Source organism: Eumetopias jubatus, unplaced genomic scaffold (assembly GCF_037043125.1).
Source record: "Eumetopias jubatus isolate StellerSeaLion01/CBP00866 unplaced genomic scaffold, mEumJub1_p1.0 scaffold_3, whole genome shotgun sequence".
Classification (NCBI taxonomy): Eukaryota; Metazoa; Chordata; class Mammalia; order Carnivora; family Otariidae; genus Eumetopias; species Eumetopias jubatus.
The window spans coordinates 5,138,464-5,161,488 of record NW_028274809.1 but is presented as its reverse complement, the minus strand read 5'-3'; the positions used below and the strand labels follow the sequence as shown (position 1 = coordinate 5,161,488).

The 23,025-nt window shown below is 42.4% G+C and overlaps 1 protein-coding gene across 1 annotated transcript in view; it reads right to left on the bottom strand.

The window, feature by feature from the left end:
- The window catches only part of DRC11 (dynein regulatory complex subunit 11), a 156,289-nt gene that overhangs the window by 120,574 nt on the left and 12,690 nt on the right, over nt 1-23,025 (bottom strand). The window contains exons 4-6 of the mRNA XM_028105309.2: nt 20,537-20,728; nt 18,353-18,424; nt 2,498-2,703 (exon numbers count right to left, since the gene is read on the bottom strand). Coding sequence (XP_027961110.1) covers nt 2,498-2,703; nt 18,353-18,424; nt 20,537-20,728 — 470 coding nt within the window. The remainder of the gene's footprint in view (nt 1-2,497; nt 2,704-18,352; nt 18,425-20,536; nt 20,729-23,025) is intronic.

The window sequence follows — 23,025 nt, the reverse complement described above, 5'->3', positions numbered from 1 at the left end:
ATATCTTTGCTGATATAATGCCATTACATTTTTAACAGCTTTATTGATGTCTACATAGACACATAAAGTATAGAGTTTGATAAATTCTGACTCTCTAGACCCAGGAAACCACCACCAGAATGGGGAGTGGAAGGAACGTGATGGAGAAGGGAGGATGTATGTGCACATATATGCCTCCCTCTCTGTTAATAGCTTTATTCACCTGTTTATGATTATTACTGGCACAGAATTAATACAACCTCTAACTTTTCACTTTAAATATCTTTTCACCGAAAATGTCCTGTTTTGCTTTAACATATCCTTGACAAATAAGATATCAGAAGAGGGGCGCCTGGGTGGCTCAGTTGGTTAAACAACTGCCTTTGGCTCAGGTCATGATCCTGGAGTCCCGGGATCGAGTCCCGCATCAGGCTCCCTGCTCGGCGAGGGGCCTGCTTCTCCCTCTAACCCTCCCCGCTCTCATGTACTCTCTCTCTCTCATTCTCACTCTCTCAAAATAAATAAATGAATCTTAAGAAAAAAAGATATCAGAAGAAAAGCTCACCAATTTAATCAATTATGAATTTTTAAATATCATCAGTATTTTAAAAGTGTATTTGTATAATAAAGGACAGAACTCCTCAATCAAAAGCAATTAATTGCTATATCAAACATTCATAAAGTTTGTTATAAAACTTAAGTGTTATTGAGGAAACACTGTATTAGAATGCCATACAAAGTTACCACAAGAGCATTTATGATGGCTGAAATGTCTCTAAATCATTGTAAAAGTAACTGATACATATTTGGTATCTATTGCTGCATTACATGTTATATCAGAACTTAGTGACAGAAACAACAAATGTTTATGTGGTCACTGTTTCTGTGGGGAGGGACCAGATGTGACGGTGTTGGGGCCCCCTGCCTCAAGGTCTCCCAACAGGCTGCAAACCAAGCATCAGCCGGGGCTGCAGTCTCATCTGAAGGCTCCCCTGGGGGGACAATCCGCGTCTGGTGTCATCACATGGCTGTGACCAGAAGTTAGTTCTTCCCAGGCTGCTGGAGCAAGGCCCTCAGTTCCTTCCCTCATGGGCCTCTCCCCTGGGCAGCTCACAACACGGCAGCTGACTTTTCTCTGAGCAACGAGGCACAGAGCAAGAGAAACAGCAAGAGAGGCAGGCAAGAAGGCAGTGACGCCCCATCACTTCTGCCACTGTTTTTCCTTCAGAAGGGAAGTTTTAGGTCTAGATCACCCTCAAGGGGAGGACATTACGCAGAACAAAAGGTGAGGTCACTGGAGGTCATCTCAGAGACTGCTTACCATGGGTATGAATATCTTTTAATGTCATTTGTTGAGATGAAGTTTGATTTTCTGTTGCTGACAGTTAAATTCTCTGGTTCTGATGAGCTAACTTAAGTGGGTGTCTGAGCATCTCTGAACCCAATGGGATGTGGCACAGTGCCCATTAAAGGAAACAGAAGGCCGAGTCTGGCCTCCACGGCTCCTGGGACTGATCACTACAATCTGCCCTCCTTTTCTCCCCCTCTTGAAATAAAATAGATTTTAAAACTGCTCCAACTAGGTTTTCTACAAAGTGTTTGTTCCCCTGTGTGGAAACTTCTGTGGTCCACAAGTGTCTGTGCTACCCTGTGTGCTTCTCTAAAAACGAATACCTTTCGACAATGCTCTTTTGGGAGCAAGCTTTAAATCACTACATTTCACTCAGGAGCATTAAAGAAGACACTTCATGCGGGAAGGCCTGGGGCCTTGTCCCCAGAACTGCTACCCCCCCATCATTTCAAAGAGGTCCAGGGCCTCCGTATCAGGTCACAGGGTAAGCAGTGGTCTCAGAGAATTCTGACAGAGCAGAGCTGTGACTGAGAATCTCGAGGCTCATGCACATGGAGAGGCAGGCCAGACCCTAGTGGGGAGGGCAGCAGGACCTGCTTGTGCCTGGACCCCTTGGCTTCCAGACAGATCTGGCCCATGAAACCCACCCATGACGTTCAATTTCATGCAAACACAGGAGCATTATATGGACCTTATTTACTTATTTATTTAAAGGTATATTTTCAATGTTATATACTTATTATTTTATTTTATTTTTTAGAAAGAGAGAGAGCATGTAAGTGGGCATGGGAGGGGCAGAGGGAGAGGAAAAGAGGGAATCTTAAGCAGGCTCCACGCCCAGTGCAAAGCCCGACATGGAGCTCGATCCCACAACCCCAAGATCATGACCTGAGCTGAAATCAAGAGTCAGATGCTTAACCGACTGAGCCACCCAGGCACCCCATTATATAGACCTTATTTTAAAAAAGCAAACACCAGCACAAAAAGCAATCTCATTTAAAAAAAAATTAGTTCCTGAATTCTTAGCCTTGACATTTCACTCTTCTAAAGCAAAGCCCAAATCCCCATGAATCTATATGGACGTGCTTCTGTGCTTGAAAACATACAAGAGCCTCAACCCCTACAGAAGGGACTGTCAGGATGTATCTCTGTGCAGCTCACGTTTACCTGCATTCGATGAACCAATGCCGGATCTGGTCTTGAAGGTTTTCCTTGATGTCTGGACCTTCTATTAATTTCAGGTCATCCTTGATTGTAACCAAGGCTTCTTTGTAGTTCTCCTCATGCTTTACCTGCACCTCATTCCTCAGGAAGCTCACCTTTTCAGCCTGGATTACTGTAGCACTGACTTCATTAAACAGAGGAGGTGGTTTCTGAAAACACAAGCAAAAAAGTTTGAGATCATAAACGTTATCGTACTGGTGAAGGGCATCAGACACTAATGAAGTACGTCAATATCTTTGATGCTGTCTTATCAAGGCCTACGACAAATACATACAGAGTGAAAGAATCAGATCTGGCAGGAAAATCTGAAGAAATGATTCACCACTATGGAGAGGAAAGATGGGGAACACTTTATACCATTTCCCAGAATCTGGGGGGTGGGAGTTAGCTTGAAAAATGCATAGTCAAAGATGAATGGATAAAGAAGATGTGGTATATATACACAATGGAATATTATGCAGCCGTCAAAAGGAATGAGATCTTGCCATTTGCAACGACGTGGACGGAACTGGAGGGTGTTATGCTGAGCGAAATAAGTCAATCAGAGAAAGACATGTATCATATGACCTCGCTGATATGAGGAATTCTTAATCTCAGGAAACAAACTGAGGGTTGCTGGAGTGGTGGGGGGTGGGAGGGATGGGGTGGCTGGGTGATAGACATTGGGGAGGGTATGTGCTGTGGTGAGCGCTGTGAATTGTGCAAGACTGTTGAATCACAGATCTGAAACAAATAATGCAACATATGTTAAGAAAAAAGAAAAAGAAGAAGATAGCAGGAGGGGAAGAATGAAGGGGAGTAAGTCAGAGGGGGAGACGAACCATGAGAGACGATGGACTCTGAAAAACAAACTGAGGGTTCTAGAGGGGAGGGGGGTGGGGGATGGGTTAGCCTGGTGATGGGTATTAAAGAGGGCACGTTCTGCGTGGAGCACTGGGTGTTATGCACAAACAATGAATCATGGAACACTACATCAAGAACTGATGATGTAATGTATGGTGATTAACATAACAATAAAAATAAAAAAAATGCATAGTCAAGAAACATTAAAAAAATACAGTTCTAACTCCAGAAAGTGTTTCCGAATCTTCTTGGTTAATGGGAGAACAAAGAATACAGAGGGAGAAAGTACTTGAAGAAAGGCTGATGAAAAGTTTGGGTGCTCTGATTTTAAGAAAAACTACCCCAAAATCAACTCTGCAAACATCTGTTCTATTGTTAAAGGCCTCCCAAGGAGGAAATTCTCAGCTGACTCCAGACATTCACCCTGATTTTACATCTTTTTGTTAGAATGTTCTACTTCAAAATCTACTGATTAGCAAGTCAACAGAAGTCTGGCTATTAAGCACCAATCAAATGCTCAGCACTGGTCTCTGTCATCTAACGTCTATGGGGGTTGTGGTAAAAGAAAATACAAAATCACTTTGAGGGGTGCCTGGCTGGCTAAGTCCGTCTAGCATACGACTCCTGATCTCAAGGTCATGAGTTCAAGCCCCAAGTTGGGTGGAGAGCCTACTTAAAAAAAAGCCAAAAAACAACAAAACAAAACAACCTAAATCATTTTGAGACATAATTCCTGTTCTCTAGAATCTTTAAAGAAATGGAGTTGGCAAGAGAAGAGTAACGTAAGACGTAGTAGCGAACAATGTCAGATAACCTAGACCTTATAACATGGGTTTGGATGGAGATTTTGAACTAAAAGAGACTTGGAGAAGGAAAACATGTATGGGGCGGAGGTGCCCGGAATCCCACCTCTGCAAGCTGACGGACTGTCTCTCTCACAGACAAAGGATCCGAGCTCTACGCATTTCAAAGTCAGCCCGGGCCATTCAGCAAATAAAGGGCATATTCACTAGTGTGCTGGAGCCAGCCCATAATAGCTCATGAGAGCCAACTGACACATTTTCTGGAATTTTGCAAGCGGTTGTTAAATACAGCCATTCTAAAATGCTAAACTGTAGAAACTTAGGGAGCAAATTATATTACAAAGTTCTCAATACTCAAAACTCATCACTTCCTAATTATTTTGCTGGGTATTACTATATCATCTATGTTCTTGACATTATTGCTGTCTGTTGTATCTCTATGGTGAAAATACTATATAATGGTATGCCAGAAGGCGTACCTTCCCAACTGTGTTATTCCGCTTAGTAGCTTGACTGGGCGACAATGGGTATATTTACGTCATGGAAATTAGCAAATGCTATTTAAATTTAACCCTAAGTTGTTCTGATTTCTCTGTTTGCTCTTTGTCTTTCTTGTGTTCAGTTTCATTTTGCTGAAGCATGCCCATGAGGGTAATCTTCAGAGTGCATACGTGCAACTGTGAACTGTCCCAGTACTTGCCCTTCCGAGGTGTTTCCTTGGGCCCCTCCCACCTGAATGGGAGTGTGGCTGCTTCCCTGGAGGAGACTTCTAGCATGCAGAGCCTCTAGTGACTGGCTTGTTGGACACTGTTGATCCTTGTGGATAAGCTGTTCTCCCTCCTGCTTTACACTCGGAGCTCTGAATGCTTGTTGAAATGCGTCTAGGTGTGGGCAGGTCCTCACTCACCATATTCTCCCTTTGGTGGGTCCATTCAATATACAAAAGTCTGTCTTCAACTCTGAAAATTTCCCTTCTGTTATTTTCCCCCATTTCTCTCTCTGCAACAAATATTAGATAAAACGCCAGGCCACCAGATTAATCTTCCGCAACTCACTTTTCTCTTGTACCTTCCATCTCTCCTTGATCTATTTGTACTATGTTATAGGAGGTTCTTGAACTTTATCTTCCAGAATTCATTTGGTTTTCAGTTATGTCCACTTATTATTTGCATTTATTTAACATTTTAGGGGGGTTATTGTTTTGCCTTTGGGGGCATGCTTTTTATTTCCCCAGAATTCTTTCTCATTTTATTTTTGTTCCCTTCTTGTTTTTAGTAGTCATCTTGTTTGGAGAAGTTATTTTAGATGCAACATATCCTCAAATACTGATGAGTAATTTTTTCCAAGTTTTCTTTTTTTTTTTCTCCCCCTCTCAAAATTCTGGAGAGCTTAAAAAAACAGATTCCCAGTTTCATCCTGGGGGTGAGGAAATAGGAAGAAACTAGTAGTTTTTGAAAATCTTCACGTGATTCTGATAATTATCCAGGTTTAGGGTTTGGTAGCCTGTAGCGCACAAGTCAAACTTGACCCACAGGCATGTTTTTGTAAATAAAGTTATACTGGATCATGGCCAAGCCCATTCATTTACATACTGTCTGTGGCTGCTTTCACACTCCAAGGACAATGTGGAAAAGTTGTGGCAGAGACTGACAAAGAAGAAGGGAGAGAGGGAGGAGGGGAAGGGATAGGGGAGAGGGAGAGGGAGAGCGGGGGAGGGAGAGGAGCTGTTTAATAGAAGACTCACAGAAGACAACGCAGGTATCATTGGCAGTGTGAGTGCGCGCTCACTCTACAGAAGTAATCCCTCAACCCTTACAATAAGCCTGCCAGGCAGATGTTTGTAGAATATTAAGAAATGAGCCAGAGAGGCTAATTAGCTTTCCCAAATTCACAGAGCTGGCAAATGGCAGAGGCAGGAAACAACCCCTGGTTTATCTGATCTAAAGCCACGGTCTGGGGTTTGGGACAGAAGCCTGTGTGCGAGTTGAGGCTCAACCACCCGCTGCCTCTGTGATTTTGTAAAAGGATTGCCACTGGTGTGGCTCAGTTTCCTCCTCTATGTGAGGCCCTGCTCCAGAGCCTGGCACTGAGTGACGCTTCCCGGCATTTACTGCGGTTGTTATGGTGACTGTCACCATAACGTCAGGTGCACCAACATCTGAGCCTGTGAACCCAGGAGTGCTAGGAGTTACCGTACAAGGAAAATTTCAGGGATAAGAGAAAAACATCAAAGTTCATCTCAAAAGCTCTGAAACAAATACAGGACAAAAGTCAAGTATAGGACATACATTTACAAAGGACATTAACAAAATTATACATTTAAATCAATTAATTGGAAAAAAGATATTCTTAAAGACTCAAATTGATGCGATATATTAAAATAGATTCAAAATGGATGAAATGGGTAATTGTAACAAGTATGCATGTACACACACACACACACCCCCACACACCCACACACCCACACCCACACACACACAATCTCCAAGAGATACCTATGACCCTCTGGGAGTGATTTCTCAACTAGAAACCACAACTGAGATGCCGTCAGAAGACAGCACCCACTTAACAACACAAAGTCCGTGAAAAAGATGAAAAAAATTACACATATAATACTTTGAGTTTAGTATAATGGAAATGTACAACTTTTACGGTAGAAAAAAATGCTAAAACCACTTTAAAAGTGAATCTAGAATGAAGATTATAGGATCACTTTAAAGAACAATGTTCACAACAAATGATCTAAATTCCTTCTCTATGCAGGTGCTCAAGGCGTGACTATATTATGTATCTTGTGCCAAAATAAAGAGATAGAAATTTCCTTCATTTAATCATTTTAAAAAGTATCCAATTCTTATATCTTTCAGGTGATATTTTTTTATTCCTAGTGTTTACATTTTAAACATACAAAGTGGGAGTTTATAATTTACAGAACAAATTTTATTTGATCTCTGCAATGACTATTTTAAAGTTCATTGTTTACATGAAGATGTTAAATGGCTTATTACAAATGACCCAAATTTCTTTGTCTGTAATGAATGTGCAAAATTGTTTTGAAGTCTTGCATTAATGTTCTGATTCTCTATTCTATCAACTAATCATATGGTATTGCTTCACCCCCCAATTACTTTGTTCTTATGGTAATATACAGCAGATTTCTTTCACAGATGTACACGTACAAACTATATCGTAGCTGGTTTTTCCCCCTTTCATCCCCTAAAAATGAAGCAGTGAGTAGGTGACTCTGATTTGGGTCTTGGCAATTGTTCTTTAACACTACAGAGCGTTCCGCAAACTTCCTAGCGCTTCCATGATCTTCGATTGGAGCAGAGAAATCTCTCAGCTCTCACTAGATTTTTGTAACAAGCCCAGTGGCCCGTGCTCTGTCCTCTGCGTTCTTCCTCCATGTTTCCTTACTGATGTTCACATCCATTTTGGAGGTAGAAATGAGTGCGTGACTATCCCATTGAACAGATGAGGACACTGAGGATCATGCCTAAGTGGCTCTCCCAAGTCATTCTACGTTAATGAAGAAGCTAGCAATAAGGTTTCCCGATTCCTTCCATTCTGTGTTTCTCCTATTACACCATGCTGTGCCGTTAATATGTGTGTATTCATGCATGCTTCTTGATATAGACTTTCTCTGACAAAAATACATTTGGGGTCATTTGTAGCTTCTTTCTCTAGTTGCTTTTGAATTTAAAGGTTATAATATATTTAGGTCCTATGTTAATGAGCAGCTTTTCCTTTGGGCTAAAACATCTTTTCCTCGTTAGCAACTTTGGTCATATGGAATTCAAATTTGTTAACTCACCGCATAAACAGCAACTCATTTAAAAATAAATTACGAATATTAAAGGGAAATAGAGAACATGATAATACACTATATATTGAAATACATCAGCTGTAGAATAATGCATCTTAATGAAGGCTTCCCATGTGAATAAACCATTATATTTACAAGCTTTCCATAGTTAATGACCCGGAACGGGATAGCGAAACCTACGTTTATAGCAAGGTCCTCTGTCAGCAAAAATATACATATTAATAATTGATGTTGCTGTAAAAATAGGACATCTGATGATGCTTCCCGGGTTTGTGGGGAAATAGGACTCCATGGTCCATTAACTTAAAATGCTTATCTAATGTTTGATGGGCTTTGTCTTTAAAAATCCTTGTTCAAATTAGTCAGATAAAATGGACATTTGTCCACATGAAAATCTGTTCAATTTATCAGTCACAAATACACTTGCTGATGAGTGATTTAATGCTGGCAGCGTTCTCTAGAAGCTCATTGTCTTGGGGGGCTTTGCTTCCTCGTGGTGCTTTGTTGTCACCGAAGGCAAAGTTGGAGCAGGGAGGGTAAGGGAAACATCTATTCCAAGCAAATGGCCGTCCTGTGAAGTCTCTGGCTGTCGTCAATGCAGAGATTAATTAGCCCCAGCACCTCCCGAACACAGCATGCGCTGGTGTTCATTAGGAAGCATTTAGAGGCAGGCTCAGTCGGCTCCCACTCCCCAAGAAGCCGCACGCTTCTTGCTCTAATTTTGCACATGGAATGAATGCTTCATGCTGTGGAGGGGGGGCTGTTCCATTTCATTTCAAGATGGTGGGTGTGGTGTTCCTTAGCTTATGAAAATAAGCCATTTTGTTGCATCATTTCATTTAGAGTAACACATCTATATTTATATGTCTGTGTTTACACAAATATACCTACTTATAAAGATGAACCCAGCAGAAGAAGTGGGAAAAACCGTCTGCAGGGCCACAGGCAATGGTTTGCTTGGGCCCTCTGGTTATGGTAGGTCCTTATTTTAGGATGCCACAATTTTAGTGGGTGCAAACCTATTAAGTAATAAAAATTTTTTAACATGCAAGCCTAACTTCTGAAAATTGTTTAGTAATTTTAAGATTTGCTAAATTAGGAGCAGGGCCAAGAATGGTCAAGTTGAGTTTACAATTGATTAGTGATAGAAGCTTCATCAGTTACTTTTCTGTCTTACTCTCTTGAAATATTTTTTTTAAAATAAACACTTGGATGATGGTACTTCTAGGTCATGAGGCACGATTTTAAGTGATTCACAAATTTTAACTAATTTCTTCCTCCTAGTAACCTTGTGAGTAGGTGGCACTACTATCTTCATTTTATAGGGGAGGAAGCTGAAGTACTGGAGGGTCAAAGCGCTTGCCCAGTGTCGCACAGCCATGCCCGGGTGGACTGGGGCTTTGGCCCATGGGGTCTGTTTCTGGCATCTCTGCTCTGACCCTCTATGGGTGGCTGTGTCTCTCCACTGGTAAATTTCTCCTGGCTTAACCCATTTTGTCTGAAAGTGGTTTTTTTTTTTTTAAGATTTTATTTATTTATTTGACAACGGAGAGAGAGAGAGAGAGCACACAAGCAGGGGGGAGCAGCAGACGGAGAGGGAGAAGCAGGCTCTCTGCTGATGTGGGACTCAATCCCAGGACCCTGAGATCATGACCTGAGCCAAAGGCAGACGCTCAACGACTAAGCCACCCAGGTGCCCCTGAAAATGGTGTGTTTTTTTACGCATACTAGAGATCATACGTTTTAGAAACCATGATTTGTAATTTTGATAGATATTGCTGATCTGCCCCCCAAAGATGTTACAGGATTTACTTACTCTCCTCCCAACAGTGTAGGACAGAGTCTGTCTTTCCAACCTTTGCCAACATGGTGACATTGACCCTTTTGGTCTTAGCTAACTTAAATATGTAAAAAAAAACCCTGGCAATTAGTAAGCATTTTTGAATCATGAATGATGTGAACATCTAAACCCATGACATTAAACCATTTGAAGAAAAGTAACAGCTAATGCTCACCTCGTGTTCACTGTGTGCAATGTGTCAGATGCTACTTTAAATACTTTACAGATAGCCATTTCTTTAGGAATTAACACAAATCTACGAGAGAGTTGCTACGACCATTTCCATTTCGCCTATGTGGAAAACGCGGCACCCAGAAGTCAAGTCACCACCCAAATTCCCCCAGCTAGGAAACGATAGAACCAGGATCTGAACGCAGATAGGCTGGCTCCAGCAATCATGGCCTTAACCACTCTACCTGCTACATTAACCGACTGTGTAATGGGTCCTAATCTAAGATAGACAAGGACGAACGTCCTGCCCTAGGATGTAGGTAAAGAAATCCTGAGATCAGGTGACAAAGGGAGGGTAAGGAAGATAATTCTTTTCGTCATGTAATTTCTGATGATCTGGGGACCTGGGATGAGAGTAAAGCAGAATCCCAAGAGTAACAACTTAACATCAAGCTGAAAGTTCCCAAGTAACTAGACTGTAAAATCCCATTTAATAGAAAATGGTGTCCTCCCTCAAGCTCGGATCTCCCTGCTCAGCTTAAGAGCCTTTCATGCACCCGTGTACCAAAGTCACTGCCTTTCCTGGTTTGCGGACTTTTTTCTGGTACAACACACATACTGTGGGTGGTGGGTGGGCAGCACCTCCTGCCTTCACGATCTTCAGAATTCCAGCCGCCGCAGCTATCTGTGGTGGCTTTGGATTAGACTCAGACCACGTGAGCTGCTCCAGCTCCCCTGCTTTTGGAGATCCTACTTTTAACAGACTAATTTCAAGTTCATAAATCTGAGCAGCAAATAATGAAGGCCAAGAGAGTTCCATATTTGGAAATCGGTGGCATGTGTATTTCATGCAACAACTTCTTTTGGAATATATTGTGTTTCGTTACACAGAAAAATTATCACACTTCTTCACGATTCAGTTATTGTGACGGTGTCCTGTAATTTTCCAAGAGGATCAATGTTGGCCACGATTCCTTGAAGGCATATCCTACCCTAAGCTCCAGGATAGGCCCTTTACCTGTAATTTCTCTTGAAGCCCTTCTAATAGCTCTGCGAAATAGGTAGCCTCATCCTGCTCTTACAGAAGAAGAAACTGAAGCTCAGAGTGGGGGTAAGTATGTTGCTCTAAGGACCTCCACTGACCCCCTCCATGGTAGAGGTGGGTGCACATTCCCAGTTGGACACCCCACATGCCTGGTTCTTCATCAACATGGCGGAGCAAACCCTTCAAAGTTGGTCCCTGAACACATGCCCTCATTTCTAAGATGCTGCCTCCCCCAGAGACACTTAGGGAACAACTCTTTTGCCTTTAAAAAGTAAAATAAAACTGAAACAAAGCAAAACAGAACCCCACATGTAATGGCAAATCTGTGTTTTTGAGAATAAATTTATTTTTAGAAACAAACGTCATTTGAAGCCAACTATAATGAATAATATACACGACCACACTGGATGACATGCGTTTTGGTTGGAACTAAAGTGTGACCATAAGGAGCACTTCATTTTGATTCTTCACTCATTTTGGCTTTGACAGCAGTTGCCAAAGAAGAGCCCATGACTAGGGAGGACACCGGAAGAACCACCTTCCCCAGGGGAGCCTTTGAGGGACCTGCCTTTTGGGAGCTCCCTGTGTGCCCAAACTCCAAAATAAGAAAGACCAAATTGACCAGCAAATAATTGATAATATAGCTTGTTTGATGTTAGAATCTGAAGGTGAGCAGGGTTTTATGGTGCTTTGAGGACTTTGTTGACTCATTTCAAAGTGATGGTTCTTTCTCTTTAATAAGTGTCCCCCAGTGTTCTTTATTATAATGAAAACATTGCTAGCTCCAGGGTAACATAAAATATATGATGGGCATGACCGTAGGACAAATTATTTCAAAGAGATCCACAGAAGGAAATGTATTACATTCATTAAGTTTCCTTCCACTTGATCCACTCCATTGGCTCTGCCAATTAAAATAACTGCACATGAATTTTTAGAGTGCTATTTATTTTCCTTTGTAGATTTTAGAATATAAATATTTAAAATGGCAATATCAAAAAAATAATTTGTATGACAATGGTAAAGGAAACATTTGGCCAGGGATGGGAGGCATAATGATGTCTCTTGCTCTAATTCTGGTTTCAGTTACTAAATACCTGGAAACACGCCAAGCTTTCCCAAACATATAAATACTGTTTTGATCAGATAAGTCAATGGTTTAGTCATTGGCATGACATAACGAAATGAAATAATGGAAAAGTAAAATTTTAAAATGAGTGGACAATATCTTCATTAGTGACGTGGTGGGAAGTAGATTCAATTGAAAACATTTCTTGGATTTGGGATAATGGACTTTTATGGTTATCAGCCAGAGAACAGAAGATACCATTCTTTTAAGAACTGAATCCATATATTTCTCAATGGTGTAAAATTTCAGTAGAACGCACACTAGCAGGACGAGACATACTTGGAAAAAAAAAGGCAAACCAAAGAAAGTTACATTTAACACAAAACAGATAAGTTGGTCTCTTTATAGTATCCAAACTCTGTACTGCTGAAAAATTAATACAGACTTCTTTGATTTGAGCTGAGTAGATACAAACTCCAAAGTAAAACAGAAAAATTACAGTAATAAACATGTAATTCTATCTTTGTGTGCTATCGGTGTAAATAATTAAGACTTCAGGATGAAAAAGAGCGCTGGGCCATTCCCAGGTTTCTGGAATGCTACACGTAGTAGATGTTCAGTAAATGTATGCTGAATTAAATGAAAAGGAAATTGTTGAATCAAACTATTAATGTAAAATTTCGTGTCAAACTTAGATGATCTTAGATTGAATCTTTTGACTGCTAGTTTAGTCTTGAAACTACAAAGTGGAGTAAACCATTGTGTTTATCATGACATCTTGCATCTATGTGCCTCTGATGGGTGGGACAGAGAAACAAATTTGTGTAATTGTCTATCTCCTCATCTGTAGGCACCAAACGGTGTGGAGATTTCAGGAGAAAAAAACTGATATGATTCTACAGCCATTTGCTTTCATTTCAAATGTGTACTTTCTTCCAGTTATTGCAGTAAAATTTAAGCATATTGGAAAATACAAATACAGACAGAAAAAATCTTCTGAAGTCCCCACATTAAAAAAAAGAGTGCTATTTGAATGTGGTATCTTTTCCTTCTTTAGCATGTGCATAGATGTGTGAATATATTTAGTTGAAATCATATTCTATGTATAATGCTACACCTTGAATTTTCACTTCGAGCATTTTCATGTCATCAAAAATTAGTCATGAACATGCTTTTCCATGGTGATATACTATGGCATTAACGTAGGTCCACCAGGACTTATGGAACTACATCCCTACTCTGATGGGTTTTATTCCCAATTTTTCATTATTAAAAAGAACTCTGTAGGAAACTCCCATGCACATAAATCTCTGTTCTGATGATTTCCTTAAGACAGAAATAGAGCATGGGGGCGAAGAGATTTAAATATGTTAATGAACTTGGGTCACCTTGCTCACAGTGTTTTAGAAAGGCCCAGTTGATGTAACTCATGTAGGAGAAACAGCATCTCCTCTCACTCTTGTCAATAATCACAACTTGAAAAAACCTTTTTTTGTTTGCTTATCAGATTGAAAAAACTTACCCTATTCTCACCAATTCTAAGACGCATAGGTTTCTTAGTTTAATGTATCTGAAAATAGGGATGGATATGTCTTACACTAAAGTTGTGTTTTGGCTTATTTGACAGTGTCTTCTCGTAAAAATCATGATGCATCTTACAATTGATGACATCAAGATTCAAGGAAACACAGTATCTCCTTTAATTTTTAATTTGTATTTTTTGACCACTAGCGAATATTCATGATTCTTATAGAACCACTTCAGTATACATTTCAATGTCCTGGTGAATTAAAAAAAAAAAAAAAATATATATATATATATATATATATAATCGTGGTAAAAAAGCCATAACAAAATTTATCACCTTGGTCATTTTTGAAGATACAGTTTTGTAGAGTTAAGGATATTCAAATTGTTGTGAAACAGATCTGTAGAACTTTTTAATTTTGTAAAACCGAAACTCCATGCCCACTGGGCAACATCTGCCCTCTCCCCCTCCCTCAGCCCCTGGCAGCCACTGTTCTATTCTGTTTCTCTGAGTTTGACGACTCTGGGTGTCTCAGATAAGTGCAATCACATGGTATTTATCTTTTTGTGACTGCTTATTTTACTTAACATAATGTCCTCAAGTTTGCCCATGCTATAGCATGCGACAGGATTTCCTTCTTTTTTTTTTTTTTTAAAGATTTTACTTATTTAGCAGAGAGAGAGAGAGAGAGAGAGAGCAGAAGCATGGGGAGGAGCAGAGGGAGAGGGAGAAGCAGACTCCCCGTTGAGCAGGGAGCCCGATGTGGGGCTCGATTCCAGGACCCCAGGATCATGACCTGAGCCGAAGGCGGACTCTTAACTGACTGAGTCACCCAGGTGCCCCAGGATTTCCTTCTTTTTATGACTAAATAATATGCCACCCAGTGAATGTGTTAAATCATAAAAATCTCCGGGGCGCCTGGTGGCTCAGTTGGTTAAGTGTCTGCCTCTTAATTTCAGCTCAGGTCTTGATCTCAAGGTCATGAGTTCCAGCCCTGCCTTAGGCTCTGCACTGGGCTTGGAGCCTACTTAATATATATATATATATATAATCTGCGATAGCTGGAAGAGACCACTTGCCCACGTGGCTCTGACAGCGTGCCCCAACAACAGCACGGTACAAGATGGGCTGCAGTCCGTAGGGGTCTCAATCCCAAAAATAAATGTTGACTTATCTTTTAAATTCAAAGATTAAAGGGAAATTAAGAATGTAGGTAATCAAGATCAAGGTGTTTCTTAAACCATATAGGCATACTCAGGTATGATTTACCATATTTTTGTGGACAATAAAGGCGGGCCGTCACAACTGAGACTTTATAAACACGTGCAGCGGTCCCATGCCCCTTCACCAGGAGACTATGCTCTTCCAAGTATCTGGAACATGGAGCTGAATTCCTTCCTCAAGCAAAATAATTCACATTTTAAATTCTGTGCTGACAACAGAGGTAGTGCCCCGAGGTCACAGCTGTGGGTGGAGTGGTCCAGGATGCGGGGCCGAAGGGAGATATAAGACGTTCCAAGACCAGGTGTATTCGCCACACCATTTGTTATTCAGAATGTGCCATCATCAAATTGATGAAAGTGACACTGCAATATCCTGAATATGGGACTGAATTACATTTTTTCTACATTTAACAATATCACTGATAAGATCCTTTAATGTTTTTAAATCCTAAAATCTCAGAAAGTACACCCAATATTTTTGTACAAGAAGACCTGATGGGAAACCACAGTTTCAAGGGACATGTTTATCACTGATCACAGAATGACGGAGCTGACTGCCTCCCTGCTCTTGGATCAACCACACACTGGAGACCACTTGATTTCGCTAAAAGTGAGAAGATGAAGTGCAGTATTAGCAAATATAACTTATATATAGGAAGAAAAGAGTAATATAATGAAACCCACATCCCTACACTGGTTAAAAAAGTATAAATTGCTTTTTTTCACTTCTTACAGTATTCTCTGAGCGTATTAACTGTTATAAATAGAAAGAAAGGAAAAATCTTAAACCCTGATTTTTGTCCTATTGAGATACACATTTGATAAGAAGTACACAGATTTGGGTAAAGGTATTGCGATTTGATATTATTTAATTTTAAAGTTGCTTTTTGTTTGTATTAGTTTCAGGGGGAGAATGTAGTGATTCATCAGTTGCATATAACACCCAGTGCTCATTCCATCAAGTGCCCTCCTTAACGCCCATCCCCCAGTGACCTCGTATTCCCACCCACCACCCCTCCAGCAGCCCTCAGTTTGTTTCCTAGAGCTCAGCTCTCTTACATGAAGTTTCAGTTAAAAAAGCTACAAATTGTTTAAGCCACGATTCCTATCTTTTTCCCCCTCTGATACAATTTCGAACATGTATTTTATCTGTAATTTTTTAGACATAAAATACACGTTGATTATAGAAAAATGCAAGAATAAATAAAGGTATAAAAATGGGATCACATGTTCATACTTTACATTTTGCACCATACAGAGAAACTCTAAACATCACTTCTGAAGATATACAATGGGGTGTTTTAACTGTGTGAACTGTTTCTGGGCATCAATCTACAATTATAAAACTACCCTGATATGAATATTTATATATTGTAAATTTTGTTCACTTTCTTCTTTTTTTTTTCAGCAAAGAAGTTGCAAAGGGTCGGGATTTCTGAGCAAACAGCCATAAGCGGTTTAAGGTGTGTGATGAGACGAACTCTCCTCAGGCAGGTGGGCGCTCCCTTAAACTCCCGCGAGTGGTCCCCGCGCTACCCTGGTCCCTGGGTCCTTGCCCAGACTGGACATCCCCATTTCTTTTATCAGCATAGGTTTGTAAAGATGGTGTCAGCCTCTGTTTTGGAAGTGTGCTATCGCGCTGGCTCTTCCTCCCCCATCCCTCTGCCTTGTGCCCCCGCCTCGTAACCCCTGCCTCCCGGCAGAGCTCCCCTGGCCTCTCTGCCCCTCCTTCCCTTCCTCCCAGTAAATGTCTTGCGTGTCCAACTCCATCCAGGCTCCCACCTCTCACAGGACCCAAACGAACCCCGGCGCTCAGAAAACATTTCCAGCAATCGCTGCAGTGATTGGTTTATTGAGGTAATTTACTTCTTAGGTCTGCTTTGATATTCAGACTTCCCTAGATAATCTTCTCCGTTCAGTGTTTTCTAGTTTATGACCTTAGTCACTCATGATACTATCTAATAGTTTTTTTTTTTTAACATATTGGTATCTGTGGTTATATACAGCATATTTGTGTTTTCTTTTCTTCTTTTAGCCTCACCAGAGTTTGGTACCTGATCAGCATTTTCAAAGGCTCGGTCACTATGTCTATCAACATTATTGGTGTGATGTTCTTATCCTGGTGTTAAACATGGAGCCCTGAATGATGTAGACCATTCCAATGCACCAACTCAATATGGTCACAGGCTTGCTTTTCCTTTAAATTGTAATGTCCTTTTAGAGAAAGTGAGCAGGTCAGGAAGCAAGACTCCCCAGAATGGTCACCATCGGTGGTGGTAATTGGCTCTGAGAAGAGTTGGCATAGGGGGCCCGAGAGCTGCCTTCAAATCCTTGAAGGCTCGTCAGGTGACGGGGAAGCAGACACATTCTGAGTTGCCACCGGGGACAGAACCACAGCCAGGCTGCGGGACCTATAGGCAAGCAGGCTTCGGGTGAATGAAAGGAAGAAGTTTCTAAAATGGAACAGAATGGGCAGCCCTGGGAAGCAGGGGCTCTACGTTCAGGAGGGGCTCAGGCAGAGAACAAGCAAGACCTCCTCAGAGGCCTTTGGCTTGATGCTGCAGACAATGCAGAGAACTCCTTTGCACAGACAGAGACTCTAAGATGGTCCCCAAAGACCCCCACCTCCTGGTGCACACCATGCTTGCTTCTAACTGATCTGAACAGGGCAAGGGTGACACACTCCACTTCCATGGTCATTGCATGAGGTTGTAGGCATCCCCCCTCTCCCTTGCCAGCTCTGATGAAGCAAGTGGCCATATGGAAAGGCCCACCCGATGTGGAGCTGGGGTCCGCCTCCAGCAAACAACTGGCAAAATAAAACAGGCTTTCGGTCTGCAGCCCACGAGGAACTAAGTCCTGCCAACAAGCACACGAGCCTGGAAGTGGATTTTACCCCAGCTGGGTCTCCGATGACACCCGGCCCTTGGTCTTGCGAGATCCCGAGAGCAGACGACTCAGCTAAGCCCAGACCACTGACCCACAGAAACTGAGGTGATGAGTTTGTATGCAAGCTGCTAAATTGTGGTAATGTTGTCACATGGCAACGGACACCTAATACGTACCCTTTCAACTCTGATTCAGTGATCACTGTGGAGATCACCGGAAAACAGCCAACTATCTCGGGGCAAACCCATTCTCTTGAGCGCAAATGCTACCAGAGGGCAGAGCGGACATCACGAGGGAACGGTATACTGTGAGCAACTCATAGCTTGTTTCCACTTCTGGGGCGGTCCACGTATTCTAACAGAGATGTGTGAACGGACACACGCCCGCTCTGTGTGGCCCTCCCACCCCGGCCCGGGGCACACTTCTGTACAGGACAGGCAATTCCATTCTCTTAAGTCACTGGTCATTTATTTTTCTTTCCTCTTGTTGCACAAAAACTCTCTAACGGAGACACGAGTCTTAAGAAACCCACATGCATATCCTGTCTGCAAGAGGACTTACCATACCCAGGAATATCATCTCCTCCTCTCTCTGTTTCTCAGTTTTCCTGCGTTGATGGAAACCTCGCCAAACCTAAAAGCAAAGAAATGGTTACTTGTCTAATACATTAAAAAAATAAAGAGAACACCATCCTACCCTTTCTCCCATTTCAAATGGTATAATGACTACACAGTCAAGGCTGTGCATGTGTGTGCGTTGATGGAGTATTTTTTCTTCTGTGATCACAGGCAAAAAATTTAAAGAAAGAACAAATCACAGAAATGGCCTATTCGCTGTTTGAGGACCCAACTGTGGAGCCTTGTTCCAGCGCTGCCCTGCTGGACAAGTGGCGCCTGAGGCAGTCCCGTCCACCCACGGACTGGACAGGATCCATAGTCGCCCAAGATCTGGAAGCAAATCGGCTAACTGCACAGCCCACTGCTGGCCCAGTGACAGCCTCACCCCTGTCAGAACGGCTCTCATCCACAAGACAAGAGACAACAGGTGTTGGCGAGGATGCAGAGAAAGGGGAACCCTCTTACACTGTTGGTGGGAATGCAAGCAGGTACAGCCACTGTGGAAACAGCATGGAGGTTCCTCAGAAAGTTAGAAACAGAACTACCCTATGACCGAGCAATCCCACTTCTGGATACATATCTGAAGGAAATGATATCACTGTCTTGAAGAGATATCTACACCCTCATGTTCATCCCAGCATTACTGACAATAGATATGACATGGCAACAACCCATCAGTTGATGGATGAATGGATAAAAAAGTGTGGTATATACACATAACGGAATAGTATTCAGCCAAAAAAAAGAAGGAAATCCTGACATTTGTAACAACATGCATGAATTTTGAGGGCAGCATGCTAAGTGAAAAAGGTCGTAGATAAAGACAACTATATCATCTCACTTAGAGGTGGAATCTAAAATACCTCTAGAAACAGAGTAGATTCGGGATTGTCAGGGGCTGGGGGGTGAGGAAAATGGGTGAAAGTGGCCAAAAGGTACAAACTTCCAGTTTTCAGATGAATGAGTTCTGGGGGTCTACGCACAGCATGGTGACTGTAGCCAACTCCACGTTGCGTCCTTGAAAGCTGCTAAGAGAGTTGATCTAAAGTGCTCTCACTATAAAACCTGGTAATTATGTGATGTCATGGATGTTTTAATTATGCTTACGGTGATAATTGCTTTGCAATATATATGTCTATCAAATCATAATGTCATCTATCTCAAATGTGCACAGTGTTTTATGTCCATAAAGGTAGGTGGGGCCAGGAGAGAAGAAATGGTTCTAAGTCTCATTAGTGAGAGTCCCCTACCTGGGTGTCTTCAAGAGAAACTTCCAGATTTCAGGAGTGTGGGGCTAGATCTAAGCGTGGTGCTTCATAGTTTTAAGAGAAAAACTGTCATTAAAATGTGGGGAAATAGAACATGGTCATGTCCAAGACTGATAAAACTCAGCTCTGAACTCAGATGCTTGTTTACAACTTCCTATCTTCACAGAAACCTGAACGGAAACAGTCTGTTACGGGGGCCTCCACTCCCCCCAGCCCCACTGCCCACCCTCCAGCCCCATTCAGAGCCCAACAGGGATGGAGTCCTGACTTTTTGGCTGGGGTTTGTGTACTGGTGCCTTCCTTCCTTCTCATTTGTCCCACAAGCCAGCTTCCGCATTTTCCTGCAAGCAACCTTAGCCTCCATTTGGGAACAGATGGGTGCAAACCCACGGTGCTCATCTGGGGAGGAAACCTCAGGCCCACTTCTAAAGGGAACATCGAGGTTCTGGTGCTTAGTGACGGTCACTGGCGTTGTGAACAGCACACGCTTGCGCAAGCCAGCAGGTGTGGACCCTTGCTCCCTTTCTGTGGTTACGTCTGTGTGTGAATACACACCGAGGATATAAATCCTCAATGAATTTTGAGCCACATTCTTTCCAACAATTATCAATGACCTTTAAAAATATCTGAACCAAATGCCCTGCATTTTATACCTATTTATGATAAAATCTTAAAAAACACGACCAAGCTTAACGGTTTCCCCAGGGTAAGATTAAAAAATCTCTCTGGAATTTAAAATCCAGCTCCAGTCAAGGTAGGATTTTGGGATTTGGGGTTTCAGAGCTCACCCCTGGCCCTGGCGTGCATCTCTAGCTGTGTCAAGACACCTGTCCCCAGCTCCATGAGCACCACATGCCCACCTTCTGAATCTGCAGCACGGCAGCTCCCATGTCAGCAACTTTCTCGCCAGGTATCTTGGTTTGCTTTGCTCTGTATTCTTGGAGGAAGATTTGCTTCATGAACATTGCTCTTAGGCGACCTTGCCGTGCTCTCTCAGCGATCTGGATTAGTTTAACAGCCTCTTCTAGGGGGATGCCCTTTACGGTGTATTTCTGTGAAAACTTTCAAGTTAAATCAATGTTTAAACATGTTAACTCTATCAGTTGATCCCATATACATCATGTGCTTACTTCTAACACAACCTTGCTAGGAGTTCCCAAACTGTTGATAAAGAGTCTGACGGTGGTTTAATACTAACCATCTCACTCATTAATTATGTGAATTTTGATAACATGCCATGGCTCTTGCTCTGGCCCCCGATTTAAGAAACCCCATAAGTTTTCCTTTACCATTCCGAACAAAATACCAATTAGTTCCACAATATTTTAGGTTGGCAGCAAATTATACCAGGAATGCCAATAAAATAGATTTAATAAAACTCAAAATTGCTATTCATGTTTTATGAACTTAATAGTAGAAACATATAAATTAAAAGCACATCTTTAATATGAGAACTTAAAATGTAAAACACATATGAGGTAAAACGCTGACTTCAAAATCCATTACAGGATGATCTAGTAAATATGAGTAATGTTAAAATCATTTTAGGAGTATTCAGTTTATATGTGACATGTCTTCTAGTGCTTACAAATTTGCATTTCAAAACATCCAAATGGGATGGGTAATTTATGATTGGAGGAACACCAGGGCTCATGCGGTAAAATGCTGCCTTTGGGGACCTCAGGTGGGCTAGGGGGAGGCAAAGCCAGGTGTGGGGCTGTGACATTTCCTGAGGATGGTCAAGAGCAAGGTTGCTGGGGTATCCGGAGCCCTGCGAGAGCTCGGAGTGGGCTCAGGGGTGAGGCTCTCTGTGGTCCTTGGGGCTCGGGAGAAGCTGGGGATGTGGCCTGGCTTGGGTGGAGCCTCATGCAGGGACAGAGGCAGAAAGGAGAGGCCTTCTGAATCAGAAAACACCCACTCATGGGCTGAATCCTTGCCAAGGTCTCAGAGGGCAGCGTGGCCACCTTATCAGAACATGGTGCCAGACCCTGAGGTCCCAAGTGTGGGGTGTTCTGATTCATCACCAGGGCCCCTGTTTCCCACGATGATGTCTTCTCTGTAATGCCCCGGGGTGGGGGGATGGTGCCCAGGAAGGAGCAAGGAAAGGAAAGGGGCATTTACTGAGACCCTACAGAAGCCAGAGGCTTTTCATAGATAATCTCAGCAAATTCACAAAGCAACCCCCAAAGTGGGTATTTTTGTGACCAGTCAAGAGTTAAGAAGACCGAGGCTGACAGAAGAAGTAGAATTGACATGAGCTCCCAGGGTTAGTAAGGGGTAGAGCCAATTTGAACCAAGACTGACCCTCTTCCCAATAGAGCATCCTCTGCTCCCCAGTGTGGTGCCCTGGTTCCCTTTGAGGGGGCTCTTTCACATCACAATTCCTCAGAGTTTGGTTTTCAGTGAGATCTCATCACTTCAAATTTTCAATGAGTGCACATTTCCAATAATGCCCTCATAAGGTTAGAGTAGAATGAATATCATGTCGGCATTGAACCGCACAAGGTATGTACAAGTGCTTAAGCAGATAGTAGGTGTCCTGCAGATATTAGTTATTATTGTATTATTATTTCCTTTAGATTCCATATTGCCATTCTGAAAATCATTACAGCCCTTATCGAAGACTTCTGAGGGTTTGAGTGGTCTTCTCATTTTTGAACATTTATGGAGGGCCCAAGAGTAAATACTAAGCATTAAAGATGTAGGACTGGACGGCAATATTTGCCTCTTAAAATTCTTTTTGGGATATATATTGCATATATCTTCAAGAAATAAGCAGCTTGAGGTGAAAGTGGGGTCTCGTGAGGCACCAGAGGGCATGAGATAGTCACATAGATGTCAAGGGCTGTTGCCCAGAGCCCGGCGTGTTGCTGACGTTGGGCCCATCAGAAGTTGGGGCTGGGATGGAGATGGACGGCTCTACCTAGCGGAGCCAGCTAGGGCTTGTTGCTGAGAGAGAAAGCTCCTTGCGGCTGACCCTGCACCAGCAAAGAGGGACAGCAGAAAGGGGAAACAGCAAAGAGGAATTTCTAGGGTTTGACCATAGCGTGTACAATGTCATCGCCCTCCCCCATTTCCCCTATAAAATCCTCTGTGAATTCTGCACTGCTTGTCAATGTTTCGTGCCAGGAGATACCTTGGGGGAGCTGGGTAAAGTGCTGAGTGCTTCCTTCTGAATGATGCATGGACTGAAGGCACTAACAGGTGCAAGGATGGTGATGACCCCTACTTGAAACAGCCCCGGGATGGACTTCCAGGGATGCAATGCAGAGGGAGGATCAGTCAGTTAGGGGAGAGGCGAAGGAAGGAGAGACGGTCCTGAGTTAGTTGGCTCAGGTTTCTGGAGGGA